This window comes from Mesoplodon densirostris, chromosome 6 (assembly GCF_025265405.1).
Source record: "Mesoplodon densirostris isolate mMesDen1 chromosome 6, mMesDen1 primary haplotype, whole genome shotgun sequence".
Taxonomy (NCBI): domain Eukaryota; kingdom Metazoa; phylum Chordata; class Mammalia; order Artiodactyla; family Ziphiidae; genus Mesoplodon; species Mesoplodon densirostris.
The window spans coordinates 31,161,468-31,178,838 of NC_082666.1; the positions used below are offsets into that span (position 1 = coordinate 31,161,468).

Consider the following 17,371-nt stretch of genomic DNA (forward strand, 5'->3'; position numbering starts at 1 on the left):
AAATCTATAGGTATAAAGATGTAGAGATGATCATTTGGAATCTGGTAGCTTCTGAAGATCATACAGAAGTCCAGATAAGAAATTCCAAAGTTGAGAAGGTATTGCTGAATTGTGAAAAGTTGCCAAACACTCCCACTGGGGTTAATTTTAATAATAGCTACCATTATTGAGAATTGTGCTAGATACTGTCTATGCTTAATTTAACCCTAAAAACAGTTTGGGGGGGAAATATGTTTTTTGTTTGTATCGTCATTTGATAGTTAGAACTATTCTTCAGAACCAGTTCCTTCCCTTTACCTGCCAAAGGGGATGATACTTCCCTGCCCTAGTTAAGCTTGACCATGAGACTTACTTTGGCTTGTGGAATGCTATAGACATTTGCAGAGATTTCAAATGGGCTCGTATGATGTGACTTGCCCTTTGTGCTCCCCTGACCTGCCAGGAGAAGAGTGTGCCCTGGGTAGATGCTGACCTCCAGCCTGAGCCCTGAATTAGATGTATGGAGCGAGCAGACCAAACATAGCTGCCCAGCTGACTCATACATCTATGAGGGAGAAAACAAATGCTTAAGCCTTTAAGATTGAGAGAAGTTTATTATGCAGAATTATTACATGAGGTTCCTAGACCTCATTTTACAAATATGAAAACCAAAACTCTGACAGAGATGTTAGACAACCTACCCCAATTACCCAGTTTCTAACATGCAGGCCTGACAAGTGTACCTAACTCCATTCTTTCCAGGCTATATTATTTTTACAATAATTGACAAGTACTGAGGCTACCAGCTGTCTTGGCTGTTGATCCAGTGAATGTCTTTGTGTTTCATCTTCAACCCTTTGCTGATTATTTTCTTAGGATAAAGTCCTAGAGTGGAATTTCTGGGTCTAAGATGTACATTCTAGATTTTGTTACATATTGCAAAGTCACCTTTCCTAAGGATAAGTAGTCTGTCTGATTTCCTATACCCTTTCCAAATATGGGAATAATAACAACAATAACAATAATTATGGCGTCCGTGTCATGCTTTTGAGATGCTTTTGGCTAATAGTAGCTTAAACAAATAGAGGGTTATTTATCTCTTATACCTTTCAGTCCAGAGCTTCCAAAATTCTCTTGACATTTCCCTGGTGCTACAGTCCAGGCTGGAGGAGGAAATAGTGCATTCTAGGGGGATTCTTCTTTTGTGACATGGCCAGCAGATTCCTAGCTGTAAGAAAATCTGGGAAAGCAAGATTTTACTATTAGTGTTAATGCTGTTGTTAGGTTTTCCAGACTTTATATTAGAGATCGCAAAGGAGAAGGGGTTTGGGAGTGGGTGTTAGGTCAACTTACCTATCGTGTCTGCTGTAGCAGTTCACGTTTTTTGGTGTGCTTATAGGCTTGGCACTGTGCTAAGCACTTCACCTATATTTAATTCTTATAACAACAAATTGAGTAGATCCTGTTGTCCTCATTTTCCCAGCAGAAAAAACTGAGGTTTAGGGAAACTTAACTAAATTTGTCCAGTGTCACACAATTATTAAGTGAGGGAGATAGAATTTAAACCTGAGGAGTCTACCCCAAGAGCGCTTGTTCTTTATATTTCTGGTATTTTTGATGTTCAAGAGCCAAGAGATATTAAACTCCATTAGAGGCCATTTCTTTCTAATGAGGTTAAACATCTTTCCATATGCTTTTTGGTTCTTTTTATTTCTTTATTATAATTTCTTTGTATTCCTATCTGCATATTTTTCTGATGTTGTTGTCTTTTTCTGTAGCTGTTCTTTATAGTTTTAAGGATATTAAGCGTTTACCATATATATTTCAAATATCTTCCCCAGTTTATTAATTTGTCTTTTACCTTTATATTCACGATGTACCCCCTTAATACACTAGTGTTCTATTTAATTTCTAGGTAGACAGGTATCAAGATCTTTCTCCCTTAGGGCATCTGGTTTTTATGTCCTAAGTAGCCCAAGATTATGGAAATATTCACCTGTATTTTCATCAGATACTATTTTATGTTTAAATTTTTATACAAAATATAATTTATTTTAGTATGAGGTATGAGTTAGATATTTAATTTACAGTTTTACCCAAATGGTTAATCAGCTGTCCCAATGTCACTTATTGAATGACTTCATTAATTTAAAAATCCAATCTTAATTATATGTTAAATTAATGTAAATAACTCCTGTCTTGACCTTCTTCCTTGGGAAGTGATGTGGCATAGTTGTTAAGAGCATGATCTCCAGCCTAGGATTAAACCTCATCTATCCTACTTATTAGCTGTGGGATCTTGGGTAAATTACTTGACTTCTGTTACTTGACCTCTACTTCCTCAGCTATGGAATTGGGACAGTAACAGTACCACCTATGAGACTTGTGAAACTTATATGAATTAATATACATAAAGCATTTGGAACAGTACAAGTCACATAGAAAGAGATCGGTACATATTAGCTATTATTTTTATTATTATTATCTTCAATTTTATAATGAAAAATAGTATTTGTTGTATTGAGTCCATGGCATACAAACTGCTTTAGTAATAAGTGCCATATTCGTTAAACAAAATAGAACATTTTGAACAAAATAAAGCATTAAATTAAATAAAGTTCAGTTAACCTTTATATACTATTAAATTTGTGAAATTTGCATTATCTATACTAGAGTTCTTGTTTTTTATGTTTAATTTTAATAATAGGTGGAAATTACAACATCTAAGTTCTAAATACCAAAGGTTATTTTTATTTTATTGAAGAATATGGAAATTAAATTAAACTATTCCTAGCCAAGTAATTTTGCATTCTTTAAGATGGAATTTTAAAACTTACTCATTAATTCAGAAACTTTTATTTAAAAGTCATGTGTTGGGCATTTTGCTAAGGTGATAAACAGTGTTTGGGAAGTGGTCTCTTTCCTTAATTGGGGACAGATGTTAATGGGACAATAAATGTTTCCTATATATTATTAATGTGAAGGTAAGATACTCTGTAAGGAATACAAGTAGTTTCTCTATACTAACAGGAAAAAAAAAGCTTTATTTAAAAATAGGGTTAGACTAACTGCTGAAGCTACCAACTTTTAAAAATTTTTTAGTTTTGTTGTGGAAAAACTTTTAACTTTTGGCTTTTTATTAAACTTCAAGATTTTACTTACATACAAACTTTAGGGAAGTACAGATGCATCCTCTGTAATCTAATACAGATTCTCCTGACATAGGAGGAGAACCCAGAATTTTATGAACTTTGTTTATTGATCGTATCTGAATTGTATTCCTCATTTGTTCAGTGAACAATATTTTGGGGGGATAATCTTAGATAAATAAAGAAAGTTCACATGAAAATGATTTTTAGTTCAATCAAATTTGTTTGATTTGGCAAAAGAGTACATAATAGTAGCCTTGATCAATACTAAATAATAGGTCAGCATCATCAACATAAAAACCTTGATTCTAGGTCATCCTTGAATTTTGAGGTGATTTAGAGAGACCCTTGAGATTATGTATTAGAACTAGGGCAGGGATGAAAAATTGGTTTTATCTTTGGTCCCCAACCCATATCTAGTGGAGTAAATATTTAGGACTACAGAGTTTTTCAGGCTCTTCAATAGAGAGAAATACAATATCTATCATTGGTTAGGGAAGAGGAGGGCTATTTGCTTTCTTGGAGTTAAGGAGGGCTACTTCTGTCTATCTATTTCTTGGGCCTCACCATGGAATTCCTTTTGACCCTAGCTGGTTATGCAAGTTTAGTCTTTCAGTGACCTCCTAAATGAGGTCTGAATAATCCAGTTATCTGATAGCATTGAAGATAGGAACTAACAGATTATATCTGTTGGGTCTGGTAAAATTCCACTGGTGGATAGAGTTCACTCTTCAGATTCCATAACAACCATCCAAGTCTTTGAAATACAAACTCTTCCAGGCTTTCAAAGGGAAGGACTTGTCTCTAGCACCCTCTAGGGAATGTCAGTTGTTCATTGTTTTTTACTGCGTCTAACAAGATAGTGTGATTATGATTCTGTGTTGCTCATTCAGTCTGTATTTCTTGACTATGTGTTACATAAAGGGCACTTGGTAGCAATACAGAGATAAATAGAACACAGGTCCTAATCTCAAGGAACTCAAAATTTGATAGAAGTGGTAACAGCAGTAATTCTTGAGTTTTGGGCCTAGATAGTCCTGAGTTTGAACCCTCATTCAGTTGTTTGGCTGAGCCTTTGCTCTAGAGCCCATGAGCCACAACTACTGAGCCCATGTGTCACAACTACTGAAGCCAGCATGCCTAGAGCCCGTGCGGCACAAGAGAAGCCACCACAGTGAGAAGCCCACGCACTGCAACGAAAGAGCAGCCCCGCTAGCCGCAACTAGAGAAAGCCCACGCACAACAACAAAGACCCAATGTGGCCAAAAATTAAAAAATAAAATAAATAAAAATAAAAAATAAAATAAATAAAAGAATATATTTCAGAAAAAAGATTGCTAAGTTCAGTTCCTAAAGCTTGTTTTCACTCATAGGGCTATTCCAACATGTAAATATAAGTATGTTCAAACAAAATACTATAACATTGATAAGAAGATATGAAATGAGATAGCTTTAAGGAGTTCTGCATCCCAATTGAAAGTCATAAAATTTTGATGCCTCAGTGGAAAGAAGACAAAGCCAATGAACCATGTTTGTATAAAGCACTGAGTGAACCAAACCTTAATAATGTTCTTGACTTACAACCGTAAGCTGCACCGCTGCCTGTAGTAATCAGTTATTCTTATTACCTAGAAGGCCACTTACAGTGTTCTGTGCCGGGATATCGTTCTTTGCATTATATTTAGTAACCTGTGTGTGTTTGGTTAGAAGGCAGGGGAGGGAGTTGAAAGGGGAATTTGGATTTCAAATTTGGCAGTAGTCATTTACAGTGAACAATTTCATAATCCATTATTAGAAATGGAAATTAATCTTATAACCATTTAGATCATGTGTAACAGGTTTTTGAAGTGTTTTCAGTTGGTCAGTTACTGAAGCATGATTTTTCTTTGATCTTCTTTGACTTCTGGCTAGTTCCATTTTGTTCTGAAGGCTAATGTCTAGGTCATTGCTGAGAAAGAATATCATGCTTGATAGTTTGATCTAGTATGGTAAACTTTGATAAATGCTACTGTTCCCTCTTCCCATCCTTCCCCCGCCCCCGCCACTCCTGCCATTATCCAGGAGAAATGTGAAAGAATTTCTTTCATTAGAATTAAAGGATATTAAAATTTTTTTTCCGTTTATTCTCAGACTTTAGGCTGTATAAGTTTCTGGCCAAGCAGCTTTGATTATTAATAAACATAGCTTTCCCACCAGTTATTGGAGACTTAAAAAAATTTTCTTTAAAGTATTACCATTAGGTCCAATAGGCATGATTAATTATCATGCTGAATTAAGAATTGTTTTCTGGTGTCTGTAAGAAACTGATTGTTGGCTACTATCTTTAAAAAATGACAGGATCATTTAAATCTTTACTTCTGTTTCCTGAATGCTTTTTCTTTGATGGCATATCTTAATTTGATTCATTTATCAGTAGAGTTCAGTAGCCACCAGACTGCTTCTACCAGTCCTTTTTGGGATCTGAGTCTATCTCTCCATTCATTTATTCATTTCACTTAAATTTTCAACACAAATATCTCATATGTAGTGTTTCAGAATATCTTTAGACATTTTTAACCTCTTGACTTTTACCGTATGGCTTTTCTTTTAGAACATTCAGTCATTGATTTGGCAAGTGTTTGTTGAGGCTTTACTATGTGCTAAGCACAGTACTAGGCTATGAGACAAAATGATTAAGCAAGTGCAGTCCTTGCTGCCTAGGAACCCACAAATTGGGGGAGTTTGGGGTTGAAGGGGAAAGGGGAAAAGAAATATATAGAGACATAGAAACAAATGACATCAATATGATATGTTACTTCTTCAAATCACACATCATAAAACACTGTTCTGCCTACTTTACTACTTATAGCTTAAGAACTCTTCTTTATCTCTACTCTTTGTAATGCTCTTCTGGCAAAAATAGCAGCCATCAGATTTATTTTTCTTAAATACAGATCTGATCAAGTTATTCTCTGCATAAAATACTATGGAATAAGATCCCAACTTCTTACCATGGTGCAGTGGATAGTCTCTGTTTGCCTCTCCAGGTCCTCTCCTCACCATACTCTGTGCCTTGGGAGGCTGACCTCTGTGGACTACATTAGCTGAGCTCCCTTGCTCTTTGTTTTCCATTTGGGTTCAGCCAATGGGAAGCATCAGCTGGAGACTGGAGACCAGGAGGAAAGAGGCCAGGTTATTTATTCTCTTGGTTCTCCATTTGTAGGGTCATTGGTTGATAGTGACTGCATTCCTCCTGTACAGCAAAGTTGTAGCCACTGCGTACCATTAACTGTTCCTTCCGAGGTGGATTAACCATTAAGATAATGAAATTTAAACTGCAGCTCCCCTCACTTCCAAGGCTCTTGGAGGAGCCTTAGGAATATGTTACAAAACTGTGTATTTTTGTAAAGTTTGCAACAGATAATTTTTTGCATTTTTTTTTCTGAAAAAGGACCACCAAAATTGTATAATCTTCAAGCTCTATAAAACTGGGTCCTCTTATGTTCCTATCCTTGACTCTCTGAGCTTAGATAAGTGCAAAGTTTTCAGGGAATGAGGAACTGCTGAATAACCTATTTGGGAAGGTTATGATTAAATATTTCATGGATAAAGTAATATTTTGGATTGGTCTTATAGGATGAGTAGGAGTTCTCCATGTAAAGAAGGATGGGAGGACCATTACAAATAGAGGAAACAGCCTATGTAAAGGGAATGAGCTATGTGTATGTTTAGAAGAGGAGTACACTAAGTAGAGACCAAAGGAAGCACAAAGGTCCTGAGGCAGGAACTTGCCTGGCAGTTTTGAAAACAGCAGAGAGATCACTGTGGCTGTAGAGGAGTGAGAGAGGAGAATAGTAGGTAAGGTCAGAGAGTTCTATATTTTTTATGGCCTTGTAAGCCACTATAAAGGCTTTGGCTTTTATTCTGAATGAGATTGGGGACTCTAGGAAGGTTTTGAGCTGAAATGTGACACGATCTGACATTTTTTAATAAAAAGAAGTAGTTCGGAGGCTCCGTTGAGAACAGATTGTAGGGGCAAGGGCTGAAGCAGACCAGTTAGAAGGTTTTTTAGTAATTTACATGAGATGATGATGGCTTGGACACAGGAGCTAGTGGTGGAGTTTGTGAGAAATGGAAAATAGAGTTGTCAGGATTTGTTGATGGGCTAGATGTGGGGTATGAAAGACAGAAAAGAGTCAGGGATAACGCTAGGTTTTTGTGTGTGTGTGTGGCTGTGTTGGATTTTTGTTGCTGTGCGTGGGCTTTCTCTAGTTGTGGTGAGCGGGGGGCTACTCTTCTTTGCGGTGCGCAGGCTTCTCATTGTTGTGGCTTCTCTTGTTGCAGAGCACGGGCTCTAGGTACGCGGGCTTCAGTAGTTGTGGCACGTGGGCTCAGTAGCTGTGGCTCGTGGGCTCTAGGGCGCAGGCTCAGTAGTTGTGGTGCACGGGCTTAGTTGCTCTGCGGCCTGTGGGATCTTCCCGGGCCAGGGATCAAACCTGCGTCCTCTGCATTGGCAGGTGGATTCTTAACCACTGCACCACCAGGGAAGCCCCAACGTTAGTATTTTTGACCTAGATATTTGGAAGTGAGAAGTTGCTATTTAAGGAGATGGGAAAGACTAGAGGAAGCAAGTTTGAGGAATGGTGAAGATCAGGAGTTTTTTTGTACATACTAAGTTTGAGATGCCTATCTGACATCCAAATGAAGAAGGTGAATAGACATTTGAATATATAAGTCTGGAGTACAAAGGACTGATGTGGTTTGGAATATAGACTGGGGGTTGTAAGCATATAGATTGTATTTAAAGCTATGAGTAGATGAGTTACCAAGGAAGTAAACATAGAGTAAAAAGAGAAGGAGAGGGCCTCCCTGGTGGCGCAAGTGGTTGAGAGTCCGCCTGCCGATGCAGGGGATACGGGTTCGTGCCCCGGTCTGGGAGGATCCCATATGCCGCGGAGCGGCTGGGCCCGTGAGCCATGGCCGCTGAGCCTGCGCGTCCGGAGCCTGCGCGTCCGGAGCCTGTGCTCCGCAACGGGGGAGGCCGCAACAGTGAGAGGCCCGCATACCGCAAAAAAAAAAAAAAAAAAAAAAAAAAAAAGAGAAGGAGAAAAATCTCATGGTCTGAGCTTTGGTACCCTCCAACATGTCAGGGAGCTGAGAAGAAGTAGCAAATGGGACCAAGGAGTAGTTGGAGAGAAATAGCAGGAAACCAGAAGTATGGGGATCCTGAGAGTCAAGTGAATGAAGTGTTTAGGTGAGGCAGAGGTGATAAATAATTCTTGATAGATCAAATAAGACAAGAACTCATAGTTGACCATTGGATTTAGCAATATGGAGGTTACTGGTGAACTTGATAAATACTTGGCAGAGCGAACTTAAGCTCAAGTGAGTACATGACAGGAGAGAAATTGGAGGGAGTGAGAACAGACTACCCATTAAGAGTTTTGCTGGAAAGGGGGACAGAAAATTGTTAGTTGGGAAAAGAGAAGTCAAGACGGGTTTTTTTGTTTTAATTATTTAAGATAGGAGAAATAATATCATATTTGTATACTGATGGGAGTGATCCAACAGAGAAAACAAATTAAACAACTCAGAAATTTAGTCTTATCTACTAATGTAGGGCTATGGTGAGCAACAAGTGGCTACATTATAGAATTTGCAATCTTTTTTCAAGGATGAAGATTGCACAGCTGCCTCTGATGTTTTGTAAATATCCTTGGTATATTTTCTTTGTAAAAAATTAAGTTATTATTCAAATATAGTTGATTTACATATTATATCTGTTTCAGGTGTATAACATAGTGATTCAATATTTTTATAGATTATACTCCATTTAAAGTTGTTATAAAATATTGGCAATATTTCCCTGTGCTGTACAATATATCTTCATAACTCATTTATTTTATACATAGTAGTTTGTGCTTCTTAATCCTCTACCCGTATCTTGCCCCTCCCCACTTCCCTCTCCCCACTGCTAACCACTAGTTTGTTCTTTATGAGTCTGTTTATGTTTTGTCATATTCATTCATTATTTTTTAGATTCCACATATAAATGATATCATATAGTATTTGACTTTCTCTGTCTGACTTATTTCACTAAACATAATATCCTCTAGGTTCATCCATATTGCAAATGGCAGGATTTCCTTTTTATGGCTGAGTAGTATTCCTGTGTGTGTGTGTGTGTGTGTGTGTATGCACCACATCATCTTTTTCCATTCATCTGTTGATGGGCACTTAGGTTGCTTCCAAATCTTGGATATTGTAAGTAATGCTGCTATGAACATTGGGATGTATGTATCTTTTCGAATAAGTGTTTTCATTTTCTTCGGACATATAACCAGGAGTGCTCTTGCTGAATCCTAGAGAAATATTCCTTGGTGTTAAAATGTTATTGTTTAAGTTGCAGAGCTTGTGAGGAGAGACCAGTTCTGGTTCTACCTTAATCACTCAGTATATCTTTCTTCCTTCCTTCCCTCCAATTAGCAAACTGTTATTAAGCATTTTACTAGTTGTCAAGCACTATGCTAGATACTGGTGATACAAAGGTGGATTGGATTTGGTCCCTGCCCTTGAGTTTACAGTTTAATGGGGAAATAAGTCTCCTGTTTAGGAACTTGAAGCACACTTCATTTTCAGGGTGAGGATATTCTTACGGCTTTTCAAAATCCTTCCATCTAACAGATAAAGAGCACATTCAAGGCATAAGAAACTTCTTGGAGCTTGAAACATTCTTCCTCTTGTCTCTAGACCATCAGACATTCTTTCTCCTGTGACTTTCAAAGTGTTTTGGTGATTAACAGATGAAAAACTGATAATGCTTTTTTCCTTCTGATTCTCTAGACGTGAATGTTTTAAAAAATATTCTTTAAAAAATAATTCAACATTTGCAATTATGATGTATGTTATGAAAAGTGTGGGCATTGGAGCTCTCTGTGGAACAGAAATAATAATGCCTACTTTGCAGGATAGTTATGCGAGATAGATGAGAACACATAATTCATATGTGGAAGTACACTTAGGAGCTGCTCAGTAATTATTATTATACTTTCTTATCACTTTGCCAAGGTCTGCAAACACTAACTCAGTGTGTGGAGGTAAGCTGAAGTTAGGGATATGGAGCTAAATGGATAAACACTAATTCTAAAGAGATAGCAAAGAGTTTACTATTCATTGATGGAAATTAATTGGTTCAGAGATGTTGACCATATTTATTTAATTAAGTGATGGCACTTAATTAAATTATAGCAATCTGTCAGTGTTTTCTGTCTTGGGTAGTTGTATTATGTACTTGTAGAATTCTTAGCTCATGACTGTATGAAAATAGGTATTTAGATAATGCTTTTTAATGATTATGAACCAGTTATATAGGTTGAATCATACCTACCCTAAATGTAATGTTGCATGCTGGGCTTTGAATTTACTACAATTTTTTTTTAATCTTCCTAGAATGGAGCTGGTTTATCAAAATCCAAAGGAAGCCGAATTGGATTTGATGGCACACAGTGGGTATGTATGATAATCAAGAAATTCCTCAATTGCCATGTTCATTTAGTTCATTCATTTATATACTTAATAAGTATTTGTTGAATGATGACAGTGATAATAGCTAGCTTTGTGAAAACAGGTAGTAGGTGATAGAAAGGAAGAGGCAGACCCTGTGCCAAGTGCTTTACATGCAGTATCTCATTTAGTCCTTATGCAAACTTAAGAAGTCAGTACATATGTTTATCCTCAATTCACTTAGAAAGATTAAGGTTGGTTGGCTAATAAGTGGCTGAGCCCAGATTCTAACTGCTTGCCTCCAAAATCCTCATTCACTGAGCTGTGGTTCTTCCCCAAGTAAACAAATATGTGAATCAGAATTGAACCAAGAATAAAGGTAAATAGGTGTACCTATTTACCTAGTAAATTTACCTGGTAAATAGGAGTACCTATTTACCTAGTAAATTTACCTAGTAAACAGGAGTTTAGGAGTAAAAATCTATTCAACATGTTTTCTTTTTTTTTTTGCTGTGCCACAGGGCTTGTGGGATCTTAGTTCCCCAACCAGGTATCGAACCTGGGTCCCCCCAGCAGTGGAAACACAGAGTCCTAACCACTGGACCACCAGGGAATCCCATGTTTTCTTTTAAAGATCAGGAAAACTAGCAATATGTACAATAAATCCCTGTTTCACAGCCTGTACATTTATAAAATTTATAAAATATATTTTCTTTTTTCTAATCAAACTTAGAATGAAAAACAATGCTAAAAAAGTACATTTATCCTGTTAGCATACATATTGGATATGACTAGTTATTTCTTATGGATACACTTCAGTCTTTGGCTTCTCTTTAACCAGAGACATGAGAGGCTTTAGATTAGAAGTGAGTTTTCAAATCACCAAGCAGCTATAAAGTAGTGATAATTTTAGGTCATTGCTGATACCATTTGGATTTGAACTATTGTTTAGAAAGTAAAGTCTGGGATATCCTATATCAGGCTCCTCAACTATCAGGTCTAGAAGTATCAATGTAAACTTTTTTTTTTTTTTTGCGGTACGTGGGCCTCTCACTGTTGTGGTCTCTCCCGTTGCGGAGCACAGGCTCCGGACCCGCAGGCTCAGCGGCCATGGCTCACGGGCCCTGCCACTCCGCGGCATGTGGGATCTTCCCGGACCGGGGCATGAACCCGTGTCCCCTGCATCGGCAGGCGGACTCTCAAGCACTGTGCCACCAGGGAAGCCCAATGTAAACTTTTAATTTATTAAAAGTAGCAGTTTTTCTTTGTGAGCTTAGGGTAGTCTGAGGGGAAAGGGAAGCCCTATCTTTTTCATTCAGGGAATGACCCTTGAGGTGGGAGAAAATAACAGATTGTTTTAAAAGGGTTGACTTCCAAGATAAATGAGTAAAAAATTACGGAGCCGCTTACTACATTCAGTGAATTCTCTTTGTTAATTACATTTCATGGTACTGAAAATCACTCCGTATAATATTTGCAAAGTCATAGGGAAGGGAGAAGTAGTACTAAAATACTTTTGTTCTAATATTTTAGAAGGAACAAAAAAGTGAAGTGTGATCAATAGATGTGATACTGAACCCTGATAAAATCCTAGAATGAGTTATTAAACAGATAATTTGAGGGGCTTAGAAGAGAAAATATGATGATTATTAGGAACTAGCCTTTCACTAAGAACATGTCCTGCCAAGCCCTTGTAGAAGAATGGACTGTTACAGTCTCATTGTATCCTTTTTTCAAGAAGACATTTTTCTTTCTTGTAAACAAAATGAATTACTGAAGGTCAGATGATAATAGTCATGTTGATTAAGAATTAATTGGATTTAGAGTCAATTGGACATCTATGTCCAGGGAACCTTGATGATTGCATTGATAACAACGTGGAAGGCATATTTAGAAGGTGATTTGTAGAGTCTCTCCTTGACCCTGCCCTAATCTATATTTATATTAATAATCATAATGAAGCTGTGTGTTCATCAAGCTGAAAGAGATTCATTCAACAAACACCAAGCTGAAAGAGATTCATTCAACAAACATTTATTAAGCACCTTATATGTACTAGTATCTGTCATCTCATCATCTTTCTTCCAAAACCCTTTCTTCCTCTTTTATTCTCCCTAGTGTAAAGCACAGAAAGTAATAGCCATGAAAGAAATTTTTTTTGATAAATTAGACTCTCAAAATTTAAAACTTCTGCTCATCAAAAGCCACCATTAAGAAAATGGATAGGGCTTCCCTGGTGGCGCAGTGGTTAAGAGTCCGCCTGCCGATGCAGGGGACACGGGTTCGTGCCCCGATCCCGGAAGATCCCACATGCCGCGGAGCGGCTGGGCCCGCGAGCCATGGCCGCGGAGCCTGTGTGTCCGGAGCCTGTGCTCCGCAACGGGAGAGGCCACAGCAGTGAGAGGCCCGCGTACAGAAAAAAAAAAAAAAAAAAAAAAGAAAATGGATAGCTAATGCCACAGATTATAAAATATTTGCAAAACATGTATCTGATGAAAGATTGGTATCAAGGTTAAATGAAGAACTGCAATTCAGTAATAGACTTTTTTGTTCATAATCTTTATCAAATTCAACAAGTGTTGTATTCCTGATTTGCTAAGAGGTTTTAATCATAAATAGATATTGAATTTTGTCAATTTTTTTTGTGTTGAAATTAACATAGAGTTTTTCCCCTTTATTCTGTTGATATGGTGAATTTTATTGATTGATTTTCAAATGCTGCCTTTCATTCCTGGGATAAACCCTACTTGGTCATGATAGTTCCTTTTTTTTTTTTTTTTTTTTGGTCCTTTTTTTAAAAACTACAGGAGGGCTTCCCTGTAGGTGGCGCAGTGGTTGAGAATCCGCCTGCCAATGCGGGGGACACAGGTTCGTGCCCCAGTCTGGGAGGATCCCACATGCCGCGGAGCGGCTGGGCCCGTGAGCCATGGCCGCTGAGCCTGCGCGTCCGGAGCCTGTGCTCCACGGCGGGAGAGGCCACAGCAGTGAGAGGCCTGCGTACCGCAAAAAAAAAAAAAAAAAAAAACTACAGGAATTGATTTTTTAGTATCTTGTTAAGTATTATTGCATCTGTGTTCATGAGGGATGGTGGTGTATAATTTCTTTTTTTGTAATGTCTTTGTCAGGTTTTGCTATTAGGATTACACTGGCCTCATAGAATGAGTTAGGAAGGATTTCCTCCTGCTCAGTTTTCTGAAAGAGTTTTTGTACACTGGTATTATTTCTTCTTAAAGCTTTGATAGAATTCACCAGTGAACCATCTGAGTCTAGAATTTTTTCTTGTTGTTGTTTTGATGGCAGTTTTTTTTTTTAATACATAACAAATTCAATTCTGTTAATAGTTATAGGGCAAGTCAGATTTCCTGTTTCATCTTGTGGTAGTTTTCTTATTCATGTTTTTAAAGAAATTTGTCCATTTCATCTGTTATTGAATTTGGGGGCATAATTGTTTATTCTAACTTTTTACTTAGTTGGCTTTCCCACTAATAGATGATAAACTCCTCTAGAATAGAGATGATTATGTTCTTGGTATTTGCATAATACTCTACAGTAAAAACAAAGGATAAGAGACTGATTCCTGCCTTTATCTCATTTTTAAACTTTTATAATTCTTGATACTCTAATCTATTTATTTATCTTGTATATGTTTTTAGAAGTGTCCTCAGATTTTGTAAATAAGAATTTATCCTTAATTCCCTGAAACATCTTTTTTTGATGGCATATGTCCCTTTGAAATCATTATTGCTTTCACTAAAGTAAGCTTTTAAGCAATAATGTATTTCAGTTTTTCTATTTAACTTGACTACTCTTAGGTATTATTTACTCCTAAGTGTGACTGTTGTTTCAATTCTAATTTTGAAATTTATTTTTTTCAGTAGGGTGTTCTGCTTACTGCTCAACAGAATTATATATTTTTTTTAATTTTTTTTATTTTTTAATTTTTTTGCGGTACACGGGCCTCTCACTGTTGTGGCCTCTCCCGTTGTGGAGCACAGGCTCTGGACGCGCAGGCTCAGCGGCCATGGCTCACGGGCCCAGCCACTCCACGGCATGTGGGATCTTCCCGGACCGGGGCACGAACCCGTGTCCCCTGCATCGGCAGGCGGACTCTCAACCACTGCGCCACCAGGGAAGCCCCAGAATTATATTTTTAAATGTTATAGTATTATTAGAAAATCAAACTGTAGATAGGAATGGTCAGGCAGGCGATGTATGTTAGTTTGTCTTTTGACTGGCAAAATTATTAAGCAGTATTTCAAATATGAAGAAAAGTGGCACATACAACTGATTTTTGGTTTCAGAAAGGTTGACATGACTGATTTTTAAAAACTGAAAAGGCTGGTATTTCCTGTCCCACTTTTGCTTGAAAAGATTTAGCTACTACCAAGGGAATAATTTGTAAGCCCAAAGTTCTCATTTCAGGTACTACTTCCTCTATGAAAATTTTGTTATCCTTTTGATGTACAGTTAATTACTAGCTGTTGTTCTGTACTTTATAATATGTTGCATATATTTTTACTATAGCATATTTTACATTGTATTGTAAATATTTGTTCGTCTTCCTCAGTAGACTGTGTACTTCTTGAGAACAGGGACAATGTATTATTTATTTGTGGGTTTTATTTTTTTAGCAAAATAATAAGCATGCAGTCTACTGAGTAAGCAGTCTAGATATCCTTATAAAATTAATGAATAAAAGTTTAATAAGATAGATTATTGTATTGGTTTAGAAGAATTAAGGGGATTCTTTTCCTCTCAAACAGCGCACAGTTAAAAAATTTATTATGCTAACATCCAGTCAAAATGTACCTGTGTTCCTTATTGATCCTTTGATTCTGGAATTGATTAATAAAAACTTTGAACAAGCCAAGAATGCTTCTCATGGCTCCGCTTCAGAATGCAAGTTTTTCTGTGTTCCAAGAGACTTTACTGCATTTGCACTACAGTATCACCTATGGAAGAATGAGGTAAGATGATTTGCTTTCATATAATGGAGTGTCTTTTACAAAACAGTATGGGATTAAACCAATTTAAACTGTAAAACATTTAAAAATTTTCATAAAGACTTTTTTTATTTATTTATTTTTTTTTTTCGGTATGCGGGCCTCTCACTGTTGTGGCCTCCCCCGTTGCGGAGCACAGGCTCCGGACGCGCAGGCTCCGGACGCGCAGGCTCAGCGGCCATGGCTCACGGGCCCAGCCGCTCCGCGGCATATGGGATCCTCCCAGACCGGGGCACGAACCCGTATCCCCTGCATCGGCAGGCGGACTCTCAACCACTTGCGCCACCAGGGAGGCCCCATAAAGACTTTTATAGATTGTATCAGGAATACTTTAAGCAATAAGTAACAAAACACAATAGTGGCTTAAGCAAATAGGGGATTTATTTTTCTGATATAACAAGAGGTTAAAATGTTGGTGGCTGTTGGTATTAGTGGAGCTGTCCACTGAAGTCAGCATGTGCATCACTGAAATTCTTTCTGCATTTCTCTCATCCTCACAAGGTAGATGTTGTAGCGCCAGGGTATCATAGTGACACTATCTATCTATCTATCTTTTTTTAAAATTACTAATACTGGTGTTTATTATCACCACAAACAAGATGAGAGTACATTTTTTTGGTACCTTTTTAAAAACTGACTTTTTTCAGCCATTGCATGAAGAGCCATCTTTTATGTCAAGTTATATACTTGAATAGGCCAATTGTGTCTCATCCAAACTTTGTCCAAAATTTGGATATCTAATCATTCTTTTTTTTAAATTTCTTATTAGTCATCAAAACAATTTCTTATTAGTTTTATACACGTCAGTGTATACATGTCAATCCCAATCACCCAATTCATCACACCACCACCCACACCACCCAGCTGCTTTCCCACTTGGTGTCCATACGTTTGTTCTCTACATCTGTGTCTCAATTTCTGCCCTGCAAACTGGTTCATCTGTACTGTTTCTCTAGGTTCCACATATATGTGTTAATATACAATATTTGTTTTACTCTGTCAGACTTACTTCACTCTGTCTGACAGTCTCTAGATCCATCCACGTCTCTACAAATGACCCAATTTCATTCCTTTTTATGGCTGAGTAATATTCCATTGTATATATGTACCACATCTTCTTCACCCATTCGTCTGTTGATGGGCATTTAGGTTGCTTCCATGACCTGGCTATTGTAAATAGTGCTGCAAGGAACACTGGGGTGCATGTGTCTTTTTGAATTATGGTTTTCTCTGGATATATGCCCAGTAGTGGGATTGCTGGATCATATGGTAATTCTATTTTTAGGTTTTTAAGGAACCTCCATACTGTTCTCCATAGTGGCTGTATCAGTTTACATTCTCACCAAAAGTGCAAGAGGGTTCCCTTTTCTCCACACCCTCTCCAGCATTTGTTGTTTGTAGATTTTCTGATGATGCCCATTCTAACTGGTGTGAGGTGATACCTCATTGTAGTTTTGATTTGCATTTCTCTAAAGATTAGTTATATTGAGCAGCTTTTCATGTGCTTCTTGGCCATCTGTATGTCTTCTTTGGAGAAATGTCTATTTAGGTCTTCTGTCCATTTTTGGATTGGGTTGTTTGTTTCTTTAATATTGAGCTGCATGAACTCTTTATATATTTTGGAGATTAATCCTTGGTTCGTTGATTCATTTGCAAATATTTTCTCCCATTCTGAGGGTTGTCTTTTGGTCTTGTTTATGGTTTCCTTTGCTGTGCAAAAGCTTTGAAGTTTCATTCGGTCCCATTTCTTTATTTTTG

The 17,371-nt window shown here is 37.4% G+C and overlaps 1 protein-coding gene across 7 annotated transcripts in view; it reads left to right on the forward strand.

Moving 5' to 3' along the window:
- Positions 1-17,371, forward strand: part of FKTN (fukutin) — a 92,491-nt gene that overhangs the window by 14,203 nt on the left and 60,917 nt on the right. For 6 of the 7 annotated variants that reach the window (XM_060101157.1, XM_060101152.1, XM_060101151.1 and 3 more), the window contains exons 3-4: positions 10,557-10,616; positions 15,374-15,577. In XM_060101157.1, coding sequence (XP_059957140.1) covers positions 10,557-10,616; positions 15,374-15,577 — 264 coding nt within the window. The remainder of the gene's footprint in view (positions 1-10,556; positions 10,617-15,373; positions 15,578-17,371) is intronic. The other variant, XM_060101158.1, reaches the window with a different exon arrangement.